The 23,125-nt window shown below is 38.1% G+C and overlaps 1 protein-coding gene across 5 annotated transcripts in view; it reads left to right on the top strand.

Annotated features, from left to right (window-relative positions):
• POU2F1 (POU class 2 homeobox 1) overlaps window positions 1-23,125 on the top strand; it is a 208,570-nt gene that overhangs the window by 129,775 nt on the left and 55,670 nt on the right. For all 5 annotated transcript variants that reach the window (XR_004032613.1, XM_030824030.1, XM_030824031.1 and 2 more), the window contains 2 exons: window positions 16,716-16,816; window positions 21,435-21,488. Coding sequence is in view for 4 of the 5 variants with exons in the window: in XM_030824030.1 (XP_030679890.1) it covers window positions 16,716-16,816; window positions 21,435-21,488 (155 nt within the window). In the remaining variant the exon portion in view is untranslated. The remainder of the gene's footprint in view (window positions 1-16,715; window positions 16,817-21,434; window positions 21,489-23,125) is intronic.

Genomic DNA, 23,125 nt, shown 5'->3' with positions numbered 1-23,125 from the left:
TTTAATAGTGCTTGTCTTTTGTATTACTTATTTACTTGTCTGCCACCCAAACCCAACTGTGAGCTCCTTGTAGTATGGGAATATGACTTTGTAACCCTAGGACCTAACAGGGTATTTAAAATTGTTAAAATTCTTAGATTTTATTTTTTAACATGGCCATGGTGTCTTCTACTTTTGGTATAGAAATGCTTGGTATTTTCTTCCCTCACTCAACCTTTTCCAATTAATTCCATCTCATCCTCTTAAGATTCATCTGAAATGTTGTCTCCAGGAAGCTTCCCTGACATTGCCTTCTCCCTTTCCCCTTAAAGTCTTCTTTTAATGTTCTTGTCAGTAGCCTATGTGGTATCTGTTTTATACTTTCCACATTGTATATATATTTTTATGAATATGGAATTCATAAATGTATTGCCTGTGCACCCCAGCCAGACTCGCTATCCCTTTTCCTCTTTATTTTTCCATAGCGTTTATTTCTGTCTGATATTCGATATTTTTTCATTTTTATTATCTTATTTCCCAACTAGAATGTAAGCTCCATGAAGGACATTATTTTTGTCTCTCCACTGCTGTATCTCTGACACCTGGAACAGTGCTTGCTATACAGTATATGCTCAATATGTATTTTTTGAATGAATTAATCAATTAATGAATAGGCCTGAGAACTACTGAAGAGCAATGACTGTGGTGTATTCATTTTTATAACCTCAGCATCTGGACTATCAATTCTCAATAAATATTTATTGAATACAGCATTTATTTTTACAGCAGGATCTTTTGCTATATGATATTCCTGGTTCTCATTTGTTGTTGTTGTTGTTTATTCCTAAATAATTATATAAAAGTAGAAAATGCACATAAGCAAAAATAATTGTTTCATTCAAAATAGGAGATGATTCAGTCATAAGTCTTGTGTATATAGGCATAATAATTTTATCCAAAGTCATTTCTTATAAAGGTAAAACTGTTCATTCAAGGGAAGAGAAATTTCTACTGAACATGAACACATCAGTTGGCTAAGATTTAAGAAAACAGCTGAATATTTTTATATTCATATTTCAAAGTAATCATTGCTTTGGAGTAGATTAAAAATAAAGGTTGTATAGGGTTTCAGGTGAATTTTGATTCACAAGAAAAGATTACATACACATCAAGTTAGATTAAGTTCCCAATAAGCCAATGATACTAATTATTATTGGGAGGCAAAGTCATTTCAGAACAGGTGTACTATACTTAATGTAGTTTCCCTTGCCCCCTGCAAGTAGGATCATATCAGATGAGAGAATAAAAAGAGTACCTTGCCTTTTTACATATTCAGGATTTTGGTCTCCGTTGAGAATGAATCTTTTTTGTTCTTTTGTTGGAAATGGGCTATTTACAAATATTTTCCAGGGTTCCAGAAAACTCAGCTCTCTGCAACCAGCTTTCTTACTTTGATTTAATTCTATTTTGTCATCTGTGTGATTCTGATACTTGGTCTGAGACCTGTAGTAACAAATGTATTTCCATGCATTTAGCTAAAGAACATGGGGAACTGACATTGCAAAATACAGATTTTTTTTTCTTTTTAAAGTGTCATGATTTCCTTCAGATGTAGCTAGGTCCTGAACAGATGAGGCAGGAGAATTGCTTGAACCCGAGAGGTGGAGGTTGCAGTGAGCCAAGATCTTGCCACTGCACTTCAGCCTGGGTGACAGAGCAAGACGCCATCTCAAAAAAAAAAAAAGAAAAAAGGAAAAAGAAAATATATTATCTGTGTTCGGCTGGGCATGGTGGCTCATGCCTGTAATCCCAGCACTTTGGGAGGCCGAGGCAGGCGGATCACCTGAGGTCAGGAGTTCGAGACCAGCCTGACCAACATGGAGAAACCCCATCTCTACTAAAAATACAAAATTAGCCAGGCGTGGTGGCGCATGCCTGTAATCTCAGCTACTAGGGAGGCTGAGACAGGAGAATCACTTGAACCCGGGAGGCCAAGGTTGCAGTCAGCCGAGATCATGCCATTGCACTCCAGGCCGGGCAACAAAAGCGAAACTCCGTCTCAAAAAAAAAGTATTATCTATGTTTTAATTTCTGGGCTCAAAAGGTTGATCTGTTTTGAAACTATCAATGTTGGCTAGGCATGGTGGCCCACACCTGTAATCCCAGCACTTTGGGAGGCTGAGGTGGGTGGACCACCTAAGGTCAGGAGTTCTAGACCAGCCTGGCCGACATGGTGAAACCCCATCCCTACTAAAAATACAAAAAATTAGCCGGGCGTGATGGCACGTGCCTGTAATCTCAGCTCCTCAGGAGGCTGAGACAGGAGAATCGCTTGAACCAGGGAGGTGGAAGTTGCAGTGAGCTGAAATTGTGCCACTGCATTCCAGCCTGGGCAACAAGAGTGAAACTCTGTCTCAAAACAAACAAAACAAACAAAATTAGCTGGGTATGGTGGCACATGCCTGTAATCCCAGCTACCTGGGAGGCTGAGGCAGGAGAATCACTTGAACCTGGGAGGCGGAGGGTTGCAGTGAGCCAAGATCACGCCACTGCACTCCAGCCTGGTCAACAAGAACGAAGCACTGTCTCAAAAAAAAAAGAAAAAAAAAAAAAGAAAAGAAACTATTAATGTTGTATCTTAAGTAATGATTAAACGTCCTAAGAAAAACTAGATTTTATAGGAGTTAAGATTTTGGAAACATTATTTATAGTTAGGCTGGCCCTTAAAGTCTTCTTGAAGGAAGTAGATTCCAGGCTGGATATTTCATAATGACTAGGACTTTCAGAGCTAGAGAGGAGGGTGAAGGATATCTGCATTTTCATCCTATTTGAGGGTTTCACCTTAGCTTTCTCCCTGACTCTCCTCTCCTCCCTCCCCCCTCTTCTTTTCTCCTTCTTTCCCTAATGTGTAATGTTTCCTCCGTCATTTATACATTTTAAAATTAATGTTCATAGGATATAGATTTCCATTCTCATTTGTGGAAAAATGACAATAGGAATAGGATAAAGGAGAGGACTGTCCTCCCACCGCAAAAATAGGTGCACACCTGGGCAGAATTCAAACAGCAGAAGTTTATCTCTTTTAAGAGACTGGAGACTGATTGCTTTGGAGATGACATTGAAAGATAAATTGAAAGGGTGCCCATTTGAGCAAAATTTTAGCAATAAAAATTTAAGCTGTTATCACAATTTAATGGTAATACTCATCATGGTAGAGAATTTGAAAAATACAGAATAATGTATTCATTATTAACATTTTGATGCATTTCCTATTTGAAGACATTTTTTGACAAAGTTATCCTTTATAAAATGTAATATTTCTTGTGGGCTATAAAATTTGATTCCTTTTTAAAAAGTTTATTTTAATGTAAAAGAAATATAGTTGAAGTAGCTAGCTGTGAGATAGATAGCAAAGGCCCAGAATTCTACTACTTTGTCATCTTACGTCAACCCGTATGAGCCTGATCATGGCCTCAATTACTGATTTATCACTTAGCTAATATTTGTGAATGAGCATTGAATTGGAGTCCTTCATCATTGGATGGTTTAGTAGAAAGGGCAGTTGGGAGAGAGTTGGGGCAGGGGTGCTAGACAGATCGGTGGAAGGCTTGGAATTTCAGTCTGAGCTCGATTACTATCCAGCTTGGTTATTTCAGTGGAAGTATTTCTGTATATTAGAAAAAATTTCTTACTTATAAAACAAGGAGCTTGATTAGTTCTTTTTAATGTCCCTTTCAGCTCTACCATTTCCAAAATATGAAATAAATAGAATCATGTGGATGTACCCTTTGAATCTGGCTGCTTTTGCTTAGTATAGTGGGCTTGAGATTCATATTCATCTGTGTCATGTGTACTTTAGCTCAATTTTATTTCTCCCCTCACTCCCACAAAATGTTGAGGAAGTACCAAATGTGTTTTCATAGTAAGAAGGTATAGATTATTGCTTTTGGGTTAGAGAGATGGGAAACATGAAAGAAAATAGCATTTGAGCCGAGCGCTGAAAGATATTTAAATGCCTGAATCCTGTGCAAAGCTGAGTAATATCAACTGTTCATGAAGGGAAGAAACCTTTGCCTATTTGATCCTTGACTGCTGGCTATGAAGAGAGAAACAGAACTTTCTGGGAGATGAGGACTCTCCAATGCTTGAACTTAATATAAATCCAACCATCTCTCAGCTGGGTCTTCACTGTCACTGGTGCTAACCTTGGATTCACCTCTAATTTATTCCCTGTCACATTTTTCATTGCATATTTCCAATCTTCTCTATTTCTGTTTTGCTCTTTCGTTTTCTGAAAATATCTGCCGTTTGATTACTGAAAAAATTGTAGCTGTCTGATTTGAGCCTCACCACCTCCCTCTTCAATACTTTACATTTTTCTGTTTTTACCTACCTTCTCCTTTTTTTTGCATCTAACAAAGAAATATCTCTCTTTACCCCCACCGCCTCCATTATTTGAATTGTCTTCTCGTACCCTTCAGGTTTCTGCCCTATCTTTTAACCCGCTATTGTTCTTAACCTTTTCAGCATAACCCTTCACAGACTCTTTCAGTCTTTTAAGTTTGCCCAGGTTTTATCAACCTCAAGTCTTTGCTTCCACCCTATCTGCCCCTTTGAATTATCATCCTCACACCGTCCCACCAGTACCTGACTTATGAAAGAAACGACCCTCACTCACCACCTTGGCTTCATTATTACCTGCTTTTGCCTTTATTCCTTGCAATATGGATGTGTACCCAGAATTTTGTTGCACTTTTTTTTTTTTTTTTTTTTTTTTTTTTTTTTTTTTTTTTTGAGATGGAGTCTCGCTCTCTCACCCAGGCTGGAGTGCAGTGGCGCGATCTCGGCTCACTGCAAGCTCCGCCTCCTGGGTTCACGCCATTCTCCTGCCTCAGCCTCTCCGAGTAGCTGGGACTACAGGCGCCCGCCACCACGCCCGGCTAATTTTTTGTATTTTTAGTAGAGACGGGGTTTCACTGTGGTCTCGATCTCCTGACCTCGTGATCCACCCGCCTCGGCCTCCCAAAGTGCTGGGATTTTTTTTTTTGTTGATTCTTTTACGATTTTATGCAAAAGTAATTGTAAAAACTTGTATGTAAACATGAATGTAGTGTTTTAAGTACTCGTATCTACCACTGTGGCCATAAAGTAGAATGTTATCATTCCTCAGAAGGCTTCTGTAGGCCCACCCTGAACATATTCCATTCTTCTACCACAAAAATAACCACTATCCCGAAGTTAGCGTTAATGGTGACATTGCTTTTCACTCAAAATATTTTTCCATCTACATATTTATCCTCAAATAACATATTACTTAGATTTGCCTGTTTCCATAATGAAATTGAATTATACTGTACCATGGATATTTTATTACTGATTTCTTTTGCTCAACATTATGTGTTTGAGATTCATCCATGTTAGTACATATACCTATAATTCATTTTCACTGGATATAATATCCCATTGTGTGACTACATTAGAATGTTTGTTTATTCCATTATTGATGGACATTTGGGTTATTTCTAGGCTTTTGCTATTAGAAATAATATGGCTATAAATGACTTTGTACTTAACTCTTGATACATATATGTGAAAAAGTCCCCAGAGTATTTTCTTTATTTTTATTTATTTATTTATTTATTTGACAGAGTCTCACTCTGTCACCCAGGCTAGAGTGCAGTGGCGCAATCTCAGCTCACTGCAACCTCGGCCTCCCGGGTTCAAGCAATTCTCCTGCCTCAGCCTCCCTAGTAGCTGGGATTACAGGCACCCTCCACCACGCTCGGCTGATTTTTATATTTTTAGTATAGACAGGGTTTCACCATGTTGACCAGGCTGGTCTCGAACTCCTGACCTCAGGTGATCTGCCCGTCTCGGCCTCCCAAAGTGCTGGGATTACAGGCGTGAGTACCCAGAGTATTTTCTTAATAGTGTTATTGCTGAACTTGTTCTAATGTTACTTAGTACTGCCAGCCAGTTTTCCAAAGCACTTTTACTGGTTTATACTGCTACTAATAGCAACTGGGATTAACCAACTTCGCAATTTTAGCCAAGTTATCAGGTGTAAAATGGTATCTCATTGGGGTTTTAATTTGCATTTCCATAGTTTCCAAGCAGATTGAACATCTTTTCCTGTGTTTATGGGCCATCTGTGTTTCTTCCTTTGTTAAATTCCTATTCATTTATCTTGCCTATTTTTTCTGTTGGGTTGACTTTTTCTTATTGACTCAGGAGTTCTTTGTGTATTCTGAATACTAATCCTTTGTCGTTTGTATGGATTGTAAATATTTTCTTTTTTCAATTCACTTTATGTAGCCCTTTGATGAGCTTTTAATTTTAAAGTAGTTAAATTTATGTGTTTTCATCTTTTGGTTCTTGATAAATTCTTCACTTTCCCAAGGTTAGAATGATACTCTTTTATGTTATCTTCTAAGAATGTTATAGTTTTGCATTTCACATTTTGGCTTTTAATCCTTCTGAAATTTTCTTTTTTCTTTTTTTTTTTTTTTAGTATAGTGTAATGTGTCTAGTTTTTTGTTGTTTTTTTTTTTAAATAGATACCCAGCTACCCCTTTATTAAAAACTCCACCCTTTCCTCATTGATCTGTCATGTTTCATCCCTTCCTCACCTCTGTCATGTTTCAAGTGTTCATAGGTGTGTGTACCTCTGTCTCTAGACTCTGCACTGGTATATGTGTTGATCCGTATGCTAATACCACACTGCCCCAATGATTATTGCTCTGTAAATGTTAATATCTTGATAATCCACATCTCCATGTTTTAAAGAACATCTTGGCCCCATGCCATTCTGTGTAAATTTTAGAATCAACTTGTTAAGTTCCACCCCTCCGCTCCAAAAAAAAAAGACAAAGAGAAAATAATTTATTGAGATTTTGATATGAATTTACTTTGAATCCATAGGTCAGTTTGGGGAGAACTGACATTTTTACAATATTGAGCTGGCATCTGTCTATATAACTGGCATACTATAATAACTGCACACTTTTAATTACCATTTTTTTTCACTATGTTGCTCAAACTGGTGTCAAACTCCTGGCCTTAAGCGATCCTCCCATCTCTCAAATCTCTGGGATTATAAGTGCGAGCCTCCATGCCCAGCCATGTCTTTGTTTTTAAATAAAGTTTTATAATTTTCTGCCTATGGAACTTGCTGTATTTTGATAGATTTATTTTCAGGACTTTATATCTTAAGTGTTTATAAATAAAATCTTTAAAAATTGTTTTCATTTGGAATATGCAAAGACAATTTTATTATTATTATTTTTTGAGACAGGGTCTCACTTTGTTGCCCACACTGGAGTGCAGTGGCAGGATCACGGCTCACTGCAGCCTCGACTTCCCTCAGCTTCGGTGATCCTCCCACCTCAGCCTCCTAAGTAGCTGGGACTATAGGCACGTCCCACCACGCCTAGCTAATTTTTGTTTAGTTTTTTTTTTTTTCTTGTAGAGGCAGGGTTTCACCATGTTGCCCAGGCTGGTCTCTAACTCCTGGGCTCAAGGGATCTGCCCCCTGGCTCACGCCTGCTGGGATTACAGGCGTGAGCCACCCTGCCCGGCCACAAAGGCAATTTTAAAGTAGATTTTGTGTGCTGCATCCTCATTAAACTCTCTTATTCTAATAATGAATTATTAGATTCCTTAGAATATTCTGTACACACAAATCACCTGCAAAGGGTTTTATTTTGTTTTTTCCAACTCAGATGTTTTCTTTTTTGTCTTGTTTTGCTGGATAGGCCTTGGAGTATGATAGAAGTAGTAGTAGTGTTACCAGTGGCAAATATCCAAGTTTCACAGCATCAAATGTGTTACCGGTAGAAGATATTTGAGTCACTGGCGGCAAATATATACGGGTCTGCAGCAACTTCAATTCTTGCCTCCTCAGAGGAAAGAATTCGACTGAGGGGCATAAGGCAGCAGAAGAGACCAAGGCAAGTTTCAGAGCATGAGTGGAAGTTTACTTACAAAGGCTTTAGAACAGGAAAGAAAGGAAAGTACACTTAGAAGAGTCCCAAGCAGGCATCAAGGTCAAGTGCAGTGTTTAACCTTGATCCTGGGACTTTATAGGCTGGCCCCTTTCCCATGATTCTTCCCCTGAGGTGGGCTGCGCACATGTATAGTGCCCACCTTACCCTTGGAAGGTGAGCATGCGCAGTGTGTTCAGGAAGTTTTAGGCATGCCCATCTGAGGCTTTCTTCCCTTTTCTGGTGGTGTGCCCCCAGAAGGTCATACTCCACCATTTTGTCTCTTAATGCACATGCTCAAGAAATTACTTCTCCCTGGTGCCTGCCTTCAATTAACACTTCAGCGCAACAGGTGTGGACCATTAGGAAATGGCCTCTCCCTGAAGCCGGCTGCCAATTTATCACTTAGAGAGGCAATATGAAAACTGCCAGACCATCACCCGACAGTCCTAGTGGGCAAGGGAAGAGCCCTCTGCCCTGCTCATGCCTGTCTACCTACTGTAACAGTAACTGGCCCCCTTATCTTCTTAATCTTAAAAGGAAATGCTTTTAATTTTTCACCATAAACTATGATGTTTATTTATTTATTTTAATGCTTATTCTTTATCAAGTTAGAGAAACTTGTATTCCTATGCCAAGATCCTCCCCCCACAACGCCTCACCCCCCCCACCCCCCGCTTCTTTTTGAGACAGGGTCTCACTTTGTTCCCCAGGCAGGAGTGTAGTGGTGTCACGTGGGCTCACTGCGGCCTCAACCTTCTGGGTTCAAGCAGTCCTTCCCCCCTCAGTCCAAGTTGCTGGGACTACAGGTGTGCACCACCACGCCTGGCTGATTTTGGTATTTTTGGTAGAGTTGGGGTTTCATCATGTTGCCCAGGCTCGTCTCAAACTCCAGAGCTCAAATAATCCACCTGCCTCAGCCTCCCAAAATGCTAGGATTACAGGCGTGAGCCAGCACACCCAGTCCTTATGCCAAGAATTTTTACCATAAGTGGATACTGAATTTGTCTAAGAGTTTTATGCATCTTTTGAGATTTCTATGTGATTCCCCCCTGCCCTTTCTTGAACTTGGTGAATCTTATTAATTGATTTTGTTTTTTCTTTTTTTGAGATGGAGTCTCACTCTGTCTTCAGGCTGGAGTGCAATGGTGCTATCTCGGCTCATTGCAACCTCCGCTTCCTGGGTTCAAGCAATCCCCCTGCCTCAGCCTCCTGAATAGCTGGGACTACAAGCGCGCATCACTACACCCAGCTAATTTTTGTATTTTTAGTAGAGATGGGGTTTCAACCATGTTGGCCAGGATGGTCTTGATCTCTTGACCTCGCGATCTTCCTGTCTCGACCTTCCAGAGTGCTGGGATTACAGGCATGAGCCACTGCATCTGGTCTAATTGATCTTTTTTTCTTTTCTTTTCTTTTTTTTTTTTGAGAAGGAGTTTCGCTCTTGTTGCCCAGGCAGGAGTGCAATGGTGCGATCTCGGCTCACTGCAACCTCTGCTTCCCAGGTTCAAGTGATTCTCCTGCCTCAGACTCCCTAGATCTACCTTAGCCATAATATTTTATATTAGTAGATTAGGTTTGCTATTATTGTTTAGTATTTTTTCATGTATGTTTATGAATGGAACTGGCTTGTATTTATATTTTTCACACTTTATCAGGTTATGGTATCAAGGTTATGCTGGTCTCATAAAATGAGTTAGAAGTGTTTCTGGTTTTGTTGTTCTCTGGAAACGTTTGTGGAGGATTGGAATTATTTGTTCCTTGAATTTTTGGAAGCACTTGGGTAAAATCAACAAGGCTTTTTATTCTCGTCTTGGGAAGATTTTTACTTACCTACTAATCCAATTTCCTTAAATGCTGTGGGACTCTGCGGATTTTCTATTTCTTCTTGAGTCAGTCTTGATAAGTTATATTTTCTATAGAGTTATTCATTTTTAAGTTTTAATTGTATTGACAGTGCTTCACAATATATTCTTAATCTTTTTATTATCTGCAGCTTTTTTTTTTTTTTTTTTGAGACAGGTTCTGACTGTGCTGCTCAGGCTGGTCTTGAACTCCTGGCCTCAAGTAATTCTTCTGCTTCAGCCTCTCTAGAGTGCTGGGATACAGGCTTGAGCTACTGCACCTGACCTGCAGCAGTTTTTGATATGCCTTTTTTGTTACACTTAAATTGTTTGTTTGCTCCTTCTCTCTTATTTTCTTGTTCCATCTTACCAGAGGTTTATAAGCTACAAAGTGACAAGATTCTTTTGAAAGAACCAAGTTGGTGTTTCTATTATGTGGAAGTTTTTTTTAATGGTATTCATTATTGGTCTTACCTTTATTTTTACCTTTCCCTCTATTTTCTTTGGATTTATTTATTTCTCAGTGCTCTTATCCTTATCTTCTCTGTACCATTTAATGGTATTAAACCACTCCATCCATGTAGCTTTCTCGTCCCTGGCTCCTGAAGCACACTAGTCTTTTTTTAAAAAAACTATGTTTGTTTTAGATGTAGGGGGTAAATGCATAGTTTTAGATGCAGGGGGTAAACGCACAGGTTTGTTACATGGGTATATCGCCTGATGCTGAGGTTTGGGATTCTAATGATTCTGTCACTCAAGTAGCAAACCTAGTACCTGTAGGTAGTTTTTCAGCCCTTGCCTTCTCCTTCCCGTCCCCCTTTTGGAATCCCTAGTGTCTGTTTCCATCTTTGTGTCTTATGTGTTTAACTCCCACTTAAATGAGAGAATATGTGGTATTTGATTTTCTGTTCTTGTGTTAATTCACTTAGGAAAATGGCCTCCAGCTGCATCCGTATTACTGCATGGATTTTGTTCTGTTTATGGCTGCATAGTATTCCACGGCGCATATGTACCATATTTTCCTTATCTAATCCACTGTTTTGGGCACCTAGGTTGATTCCATGTCTCTGCTGTTGTGAATAGTGCTGTGATAAACATGCAAATGCAGGTGTCTTTTGGGTAGAACAATTTATTTTTCTTTGGGTATATATCCAGTAATGGGATTGCTAGGTCGAATGGTAATTCTGTTTTTAGTTCATTGAGAAATTGCCAAACTGCTTTCCACAGGGACTGAACTAATTTGCATTCCTACCAACAGTGTGTACGTGGTTTTTTTTCAGCTTTGCCAACATTTGTGGGGTTTTTTTGTTTTTTGGTTTTTGGTTTTTGGTTTTTTTTTTTTACTTTTTAATAATAGTCTGCCTAGTGTGAGATGGTATCTCATTGTTATTTTGATTTGCATTTCTGATGATTAGTGATGTTGAGCATTTTTTCATGTTTGTTGACTGCTTGTATGTCTTCGAGACGTGTCTGTCTTTGCCTGCTTTTTAATGAAGTTTTTTTTCTTGTTGATTTAAGTTCCTTATAGATTTTGGATATTAGTCCTTTTTTGGATGCACAGTTTGCTAATATTTTCTCCTATTCTGTAGGTTGTTTATTCTGTTGATAGTTTCTTTTGATAGTTGGTTTTGGCCCTCAGTGTACCTATCTCCTCAGTCCTGTCTCTTTAGTTTAATTAAATCCCAATTGTCTGTTTTTATTTTTGTTGCATTTGCTTTTGAGTACTTAGTCATAAATTCTTTGCTTAGGCCAATGTTTACAAGAGTATCTCCTAGGTTTTCTTCTAGGGTTTTTACAGTTTGAGGTCTTACATGGAAGTATTTAATCCATCTTGAGTTAATTTTTGTATATAGTGAGACATAGGGGTCCAGTTTCATTCTTCTGCATATGGTCAGCCAGTTTTCCCAGCACCGTTGTAGGGTGCCTATTCCCCATTGTTTATTTTGTTGACTGTGTCAAAGATCAGTTGGGTGTGGGTGTGGGGCTTTATTTTAGAGGTCTCTACTCTGTTATATTGGTCTGTATATCTATTTTTGTACCAGTACCATGCTGTTTCATTACAGTAGCCTTGTGGTATAGCTTGAAGTCAGGTTATGTGATGCTTCTGGCTTTATTCTTTTTTGCTTAGGATTGCCTTGGCTATTCAGGCTCTTTTTGGTTCTATATGAATTTTAGAATAGTTTTTTTCTAATTATGTAAAAAAAACTGATGTTGGCAATTTGATAAGACTAGTGTTGAATCTGTAGATTGCTTTAGGCAGTATAGACATTTTAAAGGTATTGATTTTTCCAACCCTTGTGCATGGAATTATTTTCTATTTGTTTGTGTCGTCTGTGATTTCTTTTAACAGTGTTTTGTAGTTCTCATAGATATCTTTCACCACCTTGGTTAGATGTATTCCTAGCTGTTTTTTATTTTATTTTATTTTATTTTGTGGCTACTGTAAATGGGATTGTATTCTTGATTTGGTTTTCAACTTGAACGTTATTGATGTATAGGAATGCTACTGATTTTTTTTTTTTTTTTGAGACGGAGTCTCGTTCTGTCGCCCAGGCTGGAGTGCAGTGGTGCAATCTCGGCTCACTGCAAGCTCCGCCTCCCAGGTTCACGCCATTCTCCTGCCTCAGCCTCTCTGAGTAGCTGGGACTACAGGCACCCGCCACCACGCCCGGCTAATTTTTTTTTTGTATTTTTAGTAGAGACGGGGTTTCACCGTGGTCTCGATCTCCTGACCTCGTGATCCGCCCGCCTCGGCCTCCCAAAGTGCTGGGATTACAAGCATGAGCCACCATGCCCGACCTGGAATGCTACTGATTTTTGTACATTGATTTCGTATCCTGAGTCCACTGAAGTGATTTATCAGGTCTAGGAGTCTTTGAGCAGAATCTTTAGATAATTTTACTTGCACTTTTCCTATTTAGATGCTGTTTGTTTCTCTTGCCTGATTGCTGTGGCAAGGACTTTCAGTACTATGTTGAATAGCAGTGGTGAGAGTGGACATCTTTGCCTTGTTCTTAGGGGAAATGCTTTCAACTTTTGACTGTTCCGTATGATATTGGCTATGAATTTATCATAGATGGCTCTTATTATTTTGAGGTGTGTTCCTTCAATGCCTAGTTTATTAGGAGTTTTTATTATAAAGGGATGTTAGATTTTATTGAATGCTTTTTTCTGGTTCTGTTGTGATGATCATATGGTTTTTGTTTTAATTCTGTTTGTGTAGTTAATCACGTACTGATTTGTATATGTTGAACCACCCTTGCATCCCAGAAATAAAGCCCACTTGATCATGGGGAATTGACTTTTTGATGTGCTGCTGGATTTGGATAACTAATATTTTGTTGAGAATTTTCGCATCTATGTTCATCAGGGATGTTGGCCTGTAGTTTTCTTTTTTTGTTGTATCATTGCCAGATTTAGGTATCAAGATGATGCTGCTTTCATAGAAGAAGTTAGGGAGGAGCTTCTCCTGCTTGATTTTTGGGGGATAGTTTCAGTAGAATTGGTACGAGCTCTTCCTTGTACGGCTGGTAAAATTTGGCTGTGAATCTATCTGGTCCAGGGATTTTTTGGTTAAGTTTTTTATTACTGATTTTGTTTAATTACTCGTTATTGATCTGTTCAGGATTTCTCTAAACACACTAATCTTGAAGGGTTTTTTTTCTACTTTTCTAACTGCTCCTTCTGTTTCTCTATGTCTTCATGTCTCCTAATGTAGGTGCTCCTATTATGTCTCCTAATGTAGGGTGCTCCTTTTCTCCCAGGCACACAAGGCCAAGTGCTATTTGGTTTCGGTCCCCAGTGTACCTACCTCCACATTTCTAGCTCATACTTAACTTCCAGTTGGGGTATGTGTGTATATCTGTTTCTCTCTCCTTTCCTTTTAGTCCAATTTAGGTCTTTATGTTTTACAAGAATGATTTTCATGTAATAACTACTTTCTTCTACTTCTCACCTCCCAGTGGAGCCTCAGTTGCCACAGTAAAAGAGGTTAACCTGCCTTAGCACCTTACATTCCTCTATTTATCTGAGTAGTTATCCAAGAGTATTCTGTTTTACCTTACTACCTTTGAATACTGTTTTGTATTCTGTTATGAGGTGGTTAGTCCAGTGTGGCCACAATAGGTGACATAAGAAAAGCTCAGGAAAACAAAGTTTATTATACTCGCAGGTCCTAGAGACAGGAGGCACAGCACACCATGCAGGGTCACATGGGGAAGACACCAGAGTGGTGAGGAGGCAGAATATAGGAGTGAGTGGAAGGTTTAGGCCACTACCTTTACTGGGGTTTCTAAAGGGGAATAGTTAGGCTATCACCTTTTTGCAGTGGCATGATCGTAGCTGGTTGCAGCCTCGAACTCCTGGGCTCAAAGGATCCTTCCTGCCTCAGCCTCTGAGTAGCTGGAATTAGAGGGGAAAGCCACCCACTGGCTCTAGGCCACTACTTTTGTTGGGGTTTCTGTGGGAAAGTCAGGACAGAGTAAACAGTTTAGGATTGGCTAATTTGAATAATTTTAGAGGGCTTTGGGACCACCTAGGGGTCATCTCTAGTTGCCCAGTACCTGGCCCTAGGATGAAGGCAGAATATTGCCTGTAGAGTCTGATTGAGGAAGTATGGCTCTAGATTGGTTAGTTTATGTATCAAAGACATGCTCCTGGCTGGGCCCTTTGCTGTCTCCAAGAATTGACTAAACCTGGGAAGGGCAGTCTCTCCCCAGCCGGAAAGGTTTTTATGATGTCAAAATATCATAATATATTAAAAATGTAAGAACATTTTACAATACAGAGACCATGCCTTCAGCTCCTCCTCCCCCCAGAGGCAGAACCAGGGCACTTAAATACTATTACCAGTAGACCATCATCAATGTCTCTGTGTTATTCAGTGCTTTGTGACTTATAAGCAGCTTTGATAGCATTTTTATGGCAACTTGAAAGTGAAACCAGTATATAGATTTTCACAAACTCCATGAGAGTGGAATATTTGGTTCTGGAAGACCTCCTATTAGTAATGTGTTAATCTTTTAAGTGCTTGTCTCGGTTTTTCAAAATCTCATATTCTTTTAGCCTTGTTGATTTATTTAATATATCTTGAGCATGTTTCTGTGATGGTGAACAGTCTCTTTTTCCTCCAGTTTTATTGAGGTATGATTGACAAAATAATATGCTGTACTATCTTAAAATCTCCACAAAGGGACTGATATCCTGCATAGGGATAGAGATAACAACTAATGACAAAATACACGACTTTAAAATAGTGAAACTTCTACATGTGGCTTATGGAAGTGACTCTACTTACTTGACTAGAATGTCGTTGTGGAAAAAAGTAAGAAAAAATAAAGGAGGTGATTCTAATTACATTTTATTTTCATGCAGGTTTTCAATTACTTGACATAAGCATGCACTCTTAATTTTACTAACTGTATATGTCTAAGTAGTTCTATAGTTTTCTATTTGTGGAAGACTTTAGGAAAAATATAAGAAGCGATTTTATGATTTTTAGGAAGTGAAATATTTATACATATCTTTTATAATTATCTCAAGGAAACAAATAGGGCTCTGGTTCATGTGCTATACCTAATTATTCATTCTTACTTAAGTAATACATCCGCCAGAAATTAGGATGTGTATATTGGCAGACGTTAGCACTGTCTTACAAACACTGCTGTAAGGTTCTGACTTTGTGCTCTTCTGACTGGTCTGCTTTGGATATGTGTGCACACGTAGGTGTAAGGATGGGAAGAATGGGGTGTTTGAGTGGTAGGAAATGGAAGTGTAGAACCGTATCTGTGGTCTAGACAATTCTTACAGATTCCTGTGGTCTGTTATATTTTATTCAGTACATGATGTTCTGGCTTTTTAAAATAATAACTGGATATAGTAATTTGGAAACAATGTATTATAATCCCTTAGAAAATATTTCTGGGTGTTAGGGTGGCATGTCTTTCCATAAATTAGCCCTATTCTAATATCAGTTCACAGCAGAAGTGGTTAAAAAGCACTCGCATAACATTTTTCTTTTCTTTTTTTTTTTTTTTTATGGAGACAAGTTTTAGCTCTATTACCCAGGCTGGAGTGCAGTGGCATGATCTCGGCTCACTGCAACCTCCACCTCCTGGGCTCAAGCCATTCTCCCTCAGCCTGCAGAGTAGCCGGGACTTCAGGCGCACACCACCACACACCTGGCTGATTATTTATAGAGACGGGGTTTCACCATGCTGCCCAGGCTGATCTCGAACTCATGAGCTCAAGCCATCTACCCACCTTGGCCTCCCAAAGTGCTGGGTTTACAGGCATAAGCCATTACACCCAGCCTCGCGTAACATTTTGAAAAATATAATTACAGCAGGGCCCTTGCTAATGAGATACATGCAGCAATCTATTGTTTAGGATTAAAGGAATTAGTACAGCTATTGTTTTCTTTATGCTTATCATGGAAAAGGTTGCTTTTTGCCATCAGATTGCTATTCATTAAAGTGTTCAGAGTTAATAATAAGTCTTTCTTGCTCTTGGCAAAGTCACCAGTGAATTTCTTCTGTCTAAACCACATATCAAGTAAGCTGAAAAATAGAAGAGAGCCTCAGGGTGTCTTTGAACTCTGTTCCTATGCTAGCTGCTCCAGTTGCTGCATTCACATCTGAATTTTCACATACCATCTTATGATTGTAATTTATTATTTATATTTTTGTTTCTGTTTCTTAAGCTTTATCAGTGTTTGTGTACTTGTCATGCAGTCCTGCTTTTAGAAGATAAACCATTTTACTGTTTCCTTTCTTTTGAATCCCTTCTCCTTGGAGGTACTTAGAAAAGTACTTATGCAAAATAGGTGCCTGATGAATGTTGGTAACTGAAATCTAGTGCTTTATTTCATTTACTTCTTTTAATAGTTGTAATTATTTTGCTTGCTTTCTAGGCACACAAACCAATGGTCTGGACTTTCAGAAGCAGCCTGTGCCTGTAGGAGGAGCAATCTCAACAGCCCAGGCGCAGGCTTTCCTTGGACATCTCCATCAGGTGGGAATGTTCTGCTCAACCATCAGTGAGAGTGAAAGATAGAGGCGTAAAGTACTGGGGCCTGAGAGTTATTTCAGAATGTGGGACCTTTTAACTTATTTAAAGCCTAGTGCTAATTATATGTAATTGTGTCATTGTATTTGGTTAGTATGAAATCCTATGGTTTAGTTGAATGTATAGTCATTGACCCCACAGGTGTGTGGGAAACAAAAGAATTCCTTGTTGTGAATGGAATGTGTGTAACAACTGGGTTATTGTTTCTATAAGTGGGTATCTGTGGTGGCTACCTGATGGTAGCAAAGTATCAAAATCATCCAAAAAGATGTAGCTACCATTGCCTGAGACCTGCTATATAAGGCTCTGAGCTCCACGCTCATTTCTCTAAAACAGTTCCAGACCATGACAGTTGATTTGGGCAACTACTCAGAGGCTTTTGCTTGACTGTGATCCCCGCCCCCTAGTTTGAGGTTCAAAAGACTCTGCCTCAACTTTATTACCCTATGTCACAACATTTTTTTCCCTGGGTCTAAAACAGACCATGAATTCTGTTCATTCATGTTTTAGCTATAATGTAGAGGGAATGGGAATTAAAGAAACAAACACTGGCTACTCAATAGTTTTGGGATATGGAAGCTGGTTGAAAATGGAAAACAGTGAAAATAGTTGGGAGCTAGATTATCGGAGTGTCTCAACCTCTTATGTTCACATTTATATATTAGAGCAATATTTTGGTGGTCTATATGTGTTGATAGTAATGGTGCTAGTGATGGTGCCTAATGATGGTGGTGGTAGTGATTCAGTGAAAAACCCATATGGACATAAGACCTCCCAGATTACATATTAATATATTGAGTTACTGAGCACTGATTATATACATCTTACTAAAGTCTTTTCATCAAAATATGTCATCAGACCACCTAAGCAATAAAAGAAATTCTTTTGAAAACAGGTAAAATCCTGGAAGCTGTTCTAAATCCCATTTATTTGTTCACAGACTCAAATGGATATCATGTAGGCAGCAGTTATCATCTGTTACAGTGAGGCCTAATGGAACACTTTTGCTCAGGCACATAGCGTCGTTTATATCTTTGAAATGGAAAAACTTTGACATTAACTTCCAGATAAAATATTAAGATGAATTAACATCTAAAATGAATTTTAAAATATATTTTAAATATATCCTAGAAGAAAAAAATGTTTTCATGTTGATTTTTTTTCTAAGAACATACTCAAGCCTCCAGTAATTTTTCTGGGTTCCTAAGAGGAATAGTATTTTTGACAGAATTTAGTCAATTATTTGGCACCTAGTAAGCATCTTTATCTGGCGTAAATATGTGATGGTCCAAATGTATTAAAAAATCCCTGAGGGTGCACAGATGATGTGCAGTTTTCTCCCCTCTGGGTCCAAATTCCAAGATGATTGCAAGTCTCCCTGTACCAGCTCCAAGACCTCTAGATCTAGCCACTGATTACCAAAATCATAGACCCTTCAATACCACCCAGACCAAAGGAGTGCAAACCAAAGAATTTTATTTGAAATTGCGACACCATTGAATCTCCCATCAAGACATAAGTCCTTGCATCTGATTAGCTACATAATTAACAGTGTGACACTTGCCTTCTATTTCCAACCCCCTTATTGACAGAATTAGCACCTTGAACCTTTCCTTACCATAATTATAATATACATACACAAAATAGATGGCTTTAGCTCTGTTGCCCCATTAACTATAAGTTCCATGAAAATGGAAACCTTTTGTTGTTTACCTGTATCCCAGCATTTACCAAAGAACCCCATAATACAACAGGTGTTCAGTAATTGCTGAATAAAGTCATAGATGAGTAAATTGTCAAGTATGAGACTACTGAGGAAGAAATGATTAGCTTACCCTGTACAATCTAAGACATTTCTCTCAGGGTGATTTTTGAGCTGAGCCTTGAGGGGTGTTAGAAACTAGCTAAATGGAGTTGGTAAAGGAATCCTCTCTTCTTTTTATTTTTAACTTCCTGTTTAAAAAAAACTTTCAAATCTGTAAGAGTTACAACAATAGAACAGTGTTCATCTGAAAGCCCTTCACCTAGAATCACCAGTTGTTACTATTTTTACCATATTTGCTTTATACCGTATGTGTATATGTATGTATGTACACATACAAAATACATTTTACACATACCATACATTTGTATGTGTATGTATGTACACATACAAATTTTTTTTCGAGATGAGGTCTTATTATGTTTCCCAGGTTGATCTTCAACTCCTGAGCTCAAGTGATCTTCGTGCCTTCCATGTAACTGATTATAGGCGTATACCATGGCACCGAGCCAAAAAAAATTGTTTTTTGCTAATTCCTTTGAAAGTTGCAGACATTATAACCATTTACTTCTAAATACTTCAGCATGTTTTTCCTAAAAACAGCATTCTCTTATAAAACTACAGTGCAAATTTCAAATTCCAGAAATTTAACATTGATATGATATCATTTTCCAATATTGGCCCATATTTATATACTTCCTGCCCACAATCCAGTCCATACTTTGCATTTAGCTCTCATGTCTGTTAAGTCTTCTTCAATCCAGAACAATTCCTCAGCATGTCTTTGTCTTTCATGATATTGGCATTTTTGAAGAACAGAGGCCAGCTGTTTTATAGAATGCCCCTTTAACTTGAGTATGATTGTTCCCTCAATGGCTGAATTCAAGTTATGCATTTTTGAAAGGAATACAACAGAAGTGATGCTGAATCCCTCTCGGTGTATTCAGAAGCCATATCATATTGCTTTGTCCCATTATTGTGATATTAAGTTTGATTATTTTATTAAGGTAGTGTTTATAAGATTTGTCCACTGTAAATATGTCTTTTTGCCTCCTGGTAGGTAATACTCTGTGAGGCAGTACTTTCAAGACTGTATAAATATCCCGTTCCTCAACAGACAGACTTTTACCCTGAAACTCAACAGACTTTTACCCTGAAACTCAACAGACTTTTACCCTGAAACATAATAAGTAAAAATCACATAAAATTTTTATCTTCTTCAAATCTTTGTACCTAAAGCTCTTTCCTTGGGCTCTTTGACTTCTTAGCCTTTAGGCCTTAAACATATTATCTGTTCAGATAGGCCTCTCGTGATTACACTGTATTTTAAATGTGTTCTACATATGTCTTCAGATTTTGGTTTTTTTTTGTGTGTTTGAGGGCTCTCATCTACTAACAGGACCAGCAGTTTCAAATAAAGGACATAGTAGTCAATTCATTTTAGCTCTTAACTCTTCACTGAGCTCCATACCAACATTTATATTTAATCTCAGGACATCCTGATGCTATGTGGTATATACAAATGGAACTCATTATCTTCTCTGTCCCTGTTAGTGGTACTACCATTTTCCAGTTGCCCAGATTTGAACCCAGGAATAATGCATGACTCTCTTTTTTTAATCTAAATCCAGTCAAGATCCTTATGTAGTGCATTGCAGAGACTTTCCTGTTTCCTACTTTTTATTCCCACTGCCGCCATTCTAGTTTAGTTTTCCATTTATTCTAGCCTAGTTTATATTCTCTTTCTCCCTCCTCAGTCTTTCTTTGTTTCAGGACATTGACAGTTTTGAACAGTGTACACCAGTTATTTTGTAGTGTTTCTGTTTGGGTTTGTCTGATTTTCATCATGATTAGATTCAGATTCTACACTTTTGTTAGGGATGCAGCATAAGCAATGCTGTATTCCTCTCAGCGCATCATAGCAGAAGGCCTGTGTCTCCTTCCTGCTGACTCTTGTTTGTGTTCACTTGATTATTTGTCTGCCAGCTTTCTCCACTGAAAAGATACTATTTTACCCTTTGTAAGTATCAAGTATCATTGGAGACATAGTTGAGAATATGTAAATATCCTGTTACTCCTCAGATTTCTCACCCATTAGTTATCCATTGATGACTCTGCCTAAATCATAGTTATTATCATAGTTGCCAAATGATGGTCTTAATTCCATGTGTATCCTTATTTTCACATAACCATGATTTGAACTTTCTGAATGTATGAAATGTATTAAATGTTTTGACAGACTTTTATGTGTGGTTTATAGGATAGATTTCTTATTTCAGCTAAGAGTTTTAAGTTATGATTATAAATGTTTTAAGGACTTGGCGGTGTGGGTGTGTAAATATATTTCTACTCTGGTGTATACATGGAACATTTGAAATTAAAATAAGTAGATGGTTCTGATTGTTTCTAATAATAAATAATGTATATAGATAGCTTGTATGTTCCTTAACACAATGTGGAAGGTTAATTAAATTTTTAGAATCTAAGCATTCTGTGAATACAAACAGAATGTTATATAAGGAGCATTCAGTACAAGTGCGGCATGGCTGATAATGTTCATTTAGTGTGGGAAAACATCTTCAAAAAAAGATTAGCAGCATTTTTCTGTGGGACCAGTAGGGATGGGATAGGGTGGGTTGAGAAGGGACTGAGCTTGTTCATAAAGTTTTAACTCCATAAGACAAACTTCTTTGTCTTCTCAGTTCTAGCTCGGTGACACATAGTAGACTTTATTTAGTGATGACAACCCCTTGTGATGAATGTCAACAGTATTAAGCTAGAACTTCCCCTGCTTACTTATAGGTCCAACTCGCTGGAACAAGTTTACAGGCTGCTGCTCAGTCTTTAAATGTACAGGTAAGCTGGGACCTGGGATTATGGGTCAATCTTCTGGTTATTTTTTCTTATATTTTTCTATAGTGAACATATGTTTTATAATAGGAAATGCTTAGGAGTATTACCTTTTTAAAATTAGTGAATCTCGTGAAGATTCAAATAATGATAATTATTACCATTAATGAAAATCAATTTTATATTCTGCTACTGTGCATGAACCAAAGATGGACAGGAAAAGTCTACTTTCAAAGTTTTATGTGTAAGTTCAGTAAAAATGTTTCTAAGTTATACTGCTATAACACATACCTAAACACACAGCCTGAAAATTCTCTTAAATGCCAGTTTGTTTCCAAAAGGCTTGTTATTCATCATTTTTGATGTCTTAGGGAGACCTTATAGGGCAGAGGAAAGGGCACTGGACTGAGACACAAGGGTCTTAGGTTTGCATTCTCGTTCTGCCACTGACTAGCTGTGTGACCTTTGGCAAGTCACATAAGCTCCTTGAGTTCAGTTTTTCTCATCTGTGTTTAAGTGGGGACATTTATAAGATTGCCAGAGTTCCTCTCCATCCTAAAATGTTAGGCTTCTAATAATTGTAATTAAACCTGTTCGTAGATATTGGTGGATAGACAATCAAAATGTTAAAACTTAAATCTGGCCACTTTCCTTCTTTGAACCATATGGCAAAACATGCAAAGTTCAAGTGTTAGACATTGCTCTCTTAATATTTCTGTCAACCTGCTGGTTCCTTTCATTATAGTGTTTAGGTAACTAGCAGTCAAGAGGGAAAGACAGTATTATGGAAGATTGATTTCAGTGTTGCTAATGACTAAAGACCTTGGGTTGAGCATTTCATGAAACCCAGTTGAATATGGACCTAGTAACACGTAGGAACAAGGAGAGAAAAGAAAAAGAGATAATGTGACCTTACTTTCTGAGGGAGAGGAGGCGGAAAATTGCCTTGGTTGCCATGGTAAACTTTCATCCCTTAGAGAGATGTTGGCAAACAGGCTGTATCTCCAGTGCAGAATGTTTACAGTCCTGCACTATAATTATCTCTCAATGACTGGCAGAATTAATCAGAGCATTTATGTTAATTAGCCTTGCTGCAGTCCCCAAAACAGGTGGTGAGAAATATGCAAATCTATGCAGAATTTTAATGCTTTGCATAACCAGTTTTAATTACCATAAAATTTTCTCTTCGTGCCCCTCTCTCTTGACTGCAGCATTTTCTCTCTGAGCTTGTGTGTTAGTTGATGGGAGTTGCTAGATTTACCGTTCTGTAAAATATTAGGTGGAAAGTTCTGTGGATCCAGTGATCATTCTCTGAGATGGTATATGGAGAAGTTTCAGACTGACCACCAGGTGTATGTTAAAATATTGGTTTGGAAGGTCTAATGTAGAGGTGAATTGAAAATCTATTCTTCCCTTTACCCCCTATTTCTAGAGTTGAGGAATTAGGGGCTATGAAAAAAATCTGTAAATTTGTGGGGGATGACTATTTATTTTTAAAAATTATAATAGCAGCTTTGCTGGCATTGGAATTAAAAAGTTTAAAAACTTAGTATGTGAAACTAGGAAAATACAAAGAAAAGAAAGGAGGTAAACCAGAACTCATGACTGAATAAGCCCATGTTTTAAATGATTCCTAAAAGATG

This window comes from Nomascus leucogenys, chromosome 12 (assembly GCF_006542625.1).
Source record: "Nomascus leucogenys isolate Asia chromosome 12, Asia_NLE_v1, whole genome shotgun sequence".
NCBI lineage: Eukaryota > Metazoa > Chordata > Mammalia > Primates > Hylobatidae > Nomascus > Nomascus leucogenys.
The sequence above is the reverse complement of the archived record's forward strand: the minus strand, read 5'-3'. Positions and strand labels throughout refer to the sequence as shown.